This window comes from Montipora capricornis, chromosome 8 (genome assembly GCF_036669925.1).
Source record: "Montipora capricornis isolate CH-2021 chromosome 8, ASM3666992v2, whole genome shotgun sequence".
NCBI lineage: Eukaryota > Metazoa > Cnidaria > Anthozoa > Scleractinia > Acroporidae > Montipora > Montipora capricornis.
In genome coordinates, this window is record NC_090890.1 from 37,190,449 (window position 1) to 37,195,257 (window position 4,809).

Consider the following 4,809-nt stretch of genomic DNA (forward strand, 5'->3'; position numbering starts at 1 on the left):
TTTGACTGCCAAAACTCAAATCTCCATTTACTTTGTATTCAATCAAGGATTAAGCATTATTGACTTTTGAGCAAATGGGGAGAGGACAATAAAATTTATGTTCAATTTTTTCTCCAAACTTATACACCATATCATACGTGTATCCTAACTTTATTTACCCTTGGATTTTTAATTTTTAGAGACTACATGTAGCTTGATGTAGCTGGTATCTCCCCGAGTATTATTTTACCCTCCCATCCATGATACACAACAGAAGACACACCACAACACCGGGAACTCCATGCCCTACTCTTTGCGAATAGTGTTTGGATTCTTTTACGTCCCACAGGGCTATGAACGTTAAAGGGTTGTGAGACGGGGTCTACGGTTTATCAATGTCTTTATCAGAGAAGACTAGAGAGTCTAACCACTTGCAGGTGTAATTACAAACACAGCACTTTCTCCTCAGTTACCTATTTAGAGACCCTGAGTGTTGGTCCGGCCGGAGTTGAACTCATGACACGACCTCCCTCATGGCAGCCTGGTGCTCAACCAACTGAGCCACCAGTGTGCAATAATGTCAATTTTATTCCTTAAAAAGGCTGGTACACACTTTCCTTGCAGAATTCCTTAAAATAAACCAAAATGAGCAGAGTCTATACTTTTAGATCATGATGTTCTCATAGGCACCGTGGTTTTCCATGATTAAGCTTCCTACATGCATTAATCACAAGTTAACTCTCACCTCACAGCCCAGTGTAATGGAGTTGAATTTATAATCCCACCCTTCTGGTCAACAACAGCACCCTTCGACATAAAATACCTGAAAAAAGCATGCTTTAAGTTAGAAAGAACCAAACAAGGAATGAACTATGTGGGTCTGCTTCTCTAAAGATTGGATCATATTTTTCAATTTTACACTTACCTGTACGTTCAGTCAGAAAGTCATGACCATGAAGCATTTAATTTAAGGTCATGTGCTTTTTGGTTTAGTTCAATAGACCCATTTCGATAGATTAAAATTCAGTCCTAAACGCGAAGCCTCGTCTCAAGGCTCTGGGGAATAAATATTAGGATTTGGATGAGTTTATTCCCCAGAACCTCGAGATGATGCCTTTTGTTTAGAACTGAACTGTAATTTAATATATCGAAATTGGTCTATTACTTGGCCAGGTTTGATGGCAACAGCTTGTTTTGAGTTTTTATAAAATCATTCATTTTTGTCAAAGGGTACTAATGGTTTGGTTTGCCACCTTTTTTCACTAAAAATGTTCGTCAAGTCAGCGCAAAACTGATCAATTTCCAGTGAAATTTTCCCAGAACATTTCTGTCAAATCGGCCGTTTTTTACCAATCATTTTTCGGCGAAATTTGCTCCAAAAATACACCTGTGAAATCAGCCATTTTTTTCCGCGACATTTGTCTATGAGAATACCATGAAATTGACTTTTTTTTGCTCAACCTACCAAAAGCCCCCCTGGAAACCTAATTTTGATTCACATGCATTTCAAAGTTACCACAGGTTGCAACAAATCAAAGGAAATCAAAGTCATTAAAAGGAGATTATTTTATTATTATTTCTCTGTTTTTGTTGCTTCAGGGGGTCTACGGAAGTGATTTAACTTATGGCCTTGTCTCACACTGCACTGTATTTAAAGTCTTGCACCTCAGTTTTTCCAATTCAATTATTTGTTAAGAAAATTAAACAGAGCCAATATTATATTAAACCAACAATGTGTCGTCTAAAGATTTCGATGTGACCTGTGTGATGCAGGTTATATAAATATTACGTAGGATACACATGTGTACATTTACACAATGGTGTAGACAGACATATAAATTACAAACACCAAATTACAATGGTCCGTCAAACCTTCTTGAAGCAATTCAATATAATCCAAAAGTGTAAAAACAAATTAACCTGTTAATTTCACTTGTCACTTTTATAAGCCAAATCTTAATGTGTCATTGTTCTCCATCCACACAAAGGCATGTGTGCAATCTTCAAACCTTTTGTTAGGTTATTTTCTGTGCCAAAACTCTTTCAAATACAGTAACTTGCTTCCTGTACACAGTTTCCTTGATGATGGAGTCATGACTACTCTGAGCATCAGATTTCATCATTCTCTTTTACTAGTCTCTCTTTTAATAAGTTAGAATAATGACGTTCCTATAAATTAGTTAGTAACCAATGCTTACTCTGCAATCCTGATTCTATTGTTGATAGCTGCCCAATGCAAAGCAGAAACGTTTTCCTTGTCGAGTGCGTTTACGTCAATACCTTCCTTCTCAATTAACTCGACGCATCTCTCAAAAACACCATACTGTGTTGCCCGTACCAAATCAAACTGACTGTAATCAGGCTGTTGGCTTGGACTGTATTGCATGTGTGGGACATGGGGCTGTGTTGGGTACGGTTTATCTTCCATTTGGGCATCCTATAATTGCAAAAAAGACAAACACAGTGAATGCGAAAGAACAAATCTGGTTGAAGAAAACCAACAATATAACACATACAACCATAGGCAGCCGAAGCTCTCTTGTCTAGAGAGCACAAACAACACGGCGTCAAAAATCATGTAATATAAGGGTTTGTATGGGAGTTCCAATGATATTCATGGAGCTAATTATAATTAGGATGAAATTCTCAATGCAAATGGCTTACATGTATCATATTCCATGGGTGTGTTTTCTTGTCCCTGGTGTCGTTATGTTATCTATTTGTAGCGATTTGAGTTCCAAGTCTCCCCACTTAAAGAGAGAGAACAAGGCAAAACACCAGAGTAAGGAGAGCCTACTAAAAGAAGCCAAAAAATCCCAGACCAAAATGTCCCCAAGTACGAATGGTGGCATAAAGCTTCCCCTTGTGCTTTATCTTAAACAATTTGTGACACTGCACAAACACATTATTGTACATTAAAATTTTGATTACTGATTACAGTATACCATTTAGAAAACTTGGGTCTCGCTATTTTCGGGGGATGGGGGGTCTCTACTATCGGGAGGTTGCTACTTTCGGGGGCTCGCTACTTTCGGGATTTACTAACCAAAAAAATGACGTTAATTTCGGGGGGTTGCTACTTTCGGGGGGTCGTTACTATCGGAATTTTACGGTAATACAGGTAAAAATAACAAAGAAAGACAAACATAGGACTGCTACTGGGTGGCCATGGCCACTTAATAGAGGTGGCCACCTAATACACGTAACAAACACAGCGTTTGTATGAGTGGAAAATCGGGACTTTGAAAACTGGCCCCTTAATAGAGGTGGCCGCTTAATACAGGTTCGACTGTATTACATTTGACACCATGTTGTTTGTGCTCTCTAGACAAGAGAGCTTGGGCTGCCTCTGGTACAACACGTCTTTGTGACAACAACTGTGTTTATTGCTAGAAACATGGTGACGATTTGATAGGTAATTAGAGACAAGCACAAAAAATACTTTTAAAAAAAAACAATTTTGAGCGATTTCAGAATACCCACCAGCTTTTGACCGCTGTGCGAGTATTCTTTTACAAATTAACAACAAGCCAAGACATATAAACACTTTTGACCCCAAAACAACACGAAATTAGATGATGATCATTGTGGTACTTTCAAAAACAAATCGCGATTTCTGTCGAAGGCGCCTTGCTATTTAATCTCTCACTACGCAGTCCAATAATTAACAAAATAATTTATTCACCATACACAAGTGAAGTGAGATAACCGTAAGTGTGTACGTTTTCACAATCTGTTATCTGAAGCACACTGCGGTACCCTGCGATTTTTTTATTAACAGTAATGTAATTTGAATGCTTGTCACTGCAAAAAAGATCCAAGATTCTCAAATATCCACTGACCTTTCTTGCCGTTCCATCGAAGCTTGGAAGGCGAGAGACATCCAACGTAGCCGCCATTTTGAATTCTGGGGAAGTCAGTTCCAAATTAGGCATTATTTACCAAATACGGAAAATGGTGACTAAGAAAAATCGGGAAGAGGGGAGGGGGACTTTGCGAAATAACGTTGGTGCAGTCTCGTCCCCAGGTTACTTTTTAGCCTGCGAGAAGCCTCACTTGTTACTGGGTTACCATATGGCTTCACTCGTTACTGGGTTGGCCTCCCACGCAGACACTCTTAGGGCTTCGTCACGCTTTCCTCCCCACGTTCGTCAATCCCCGTGGGGGAGGAACGCGTGACGAAGCCCTGAGATTGTCTGCGTGGGAGGCTACAACAGTTACGGCAATCCAGTCGAAATCTGCGTCGCATTTTTCCGTTTTGTAATTGTTTTTTGTTTTGTTTTTTGTTTTTTTTTGTTTTCCCTGTGCCGGAAATCGGAAAAGTTGTGCAATAGGGTCTTTCCTGTCATTCCTCGGCTAAGTATTGTCCTAAAGTCTTCCGTTGCGTGTCTTTGGTAGGTTTCACGGGGTAGTAGAAATGCGTAGATTTTATCCGGCAATGGCATCAAAGTCGATGTAACAAGAATGTAACTTTACACCCTCCGGATATAGAAAGGAGAATACAGTCCACAGAAATGAGATGCTTTTGAAGACTCAGTAGTCGAGGAACAGAATCAGATGAGCAATTGGACCATATGGTACGACGCTCTGGCGCGATGTCCAGAGGTACTGTGTTTTTCTCGATTGAGGAAACATTCCGTCAGCCCATGCGTAAATGGTTTGGCTCTCCGATACGTACCATACCACACAAAGATACTGGTTTTACTCAACAGGCATAACCGTGTCTGGTCTTCTCGAAACAGAGGGTGAAAATGTGTCATGCAGACTAGGACGGCTAAAATCCTTTGTTGTAAATTGGTGGTTCACGAGTGGAGTCGTCTCTCTGCCCTT

General features: G+C 39.8%; 1 protein-coding gene across 2 annotated transcripts in view; it reads right to left on the reverse strand.

Annotated features, from left to right (window-relative positions):
• Positions 1-3,891, reverse strand: part of LOC138058977 (palmitoyltransferase ZDHHC17-like) — a 46,997-nt gene extending 43,106 nt beyond the window's left edge. For both annotated transcript variants that reach the window (XM_068904461.1, XM_068904462.1), the window contains exons 1-3: positions 3,822-3,891; positions 2,178-2,416; positions 725-802 (exon numbers count right to left, since the gene is read on the reverse strand). In XM_068904461.1, the coding sequence (XP_068760562.1) occupies positions 725-802; positions 2,178-2,416; positions 3,822-3,878 (374 nt within the window). In that variant the 5' untranslated portion in view covers positions 3,879-3,891. The remainder of the gene's footprint in view (positions 1-724; positions 803-2,177; positions 2,417-3,821) is intronic.
• Between the last annotated feature and the right edge of the window lie 918 nt (positions 3,892-4,809).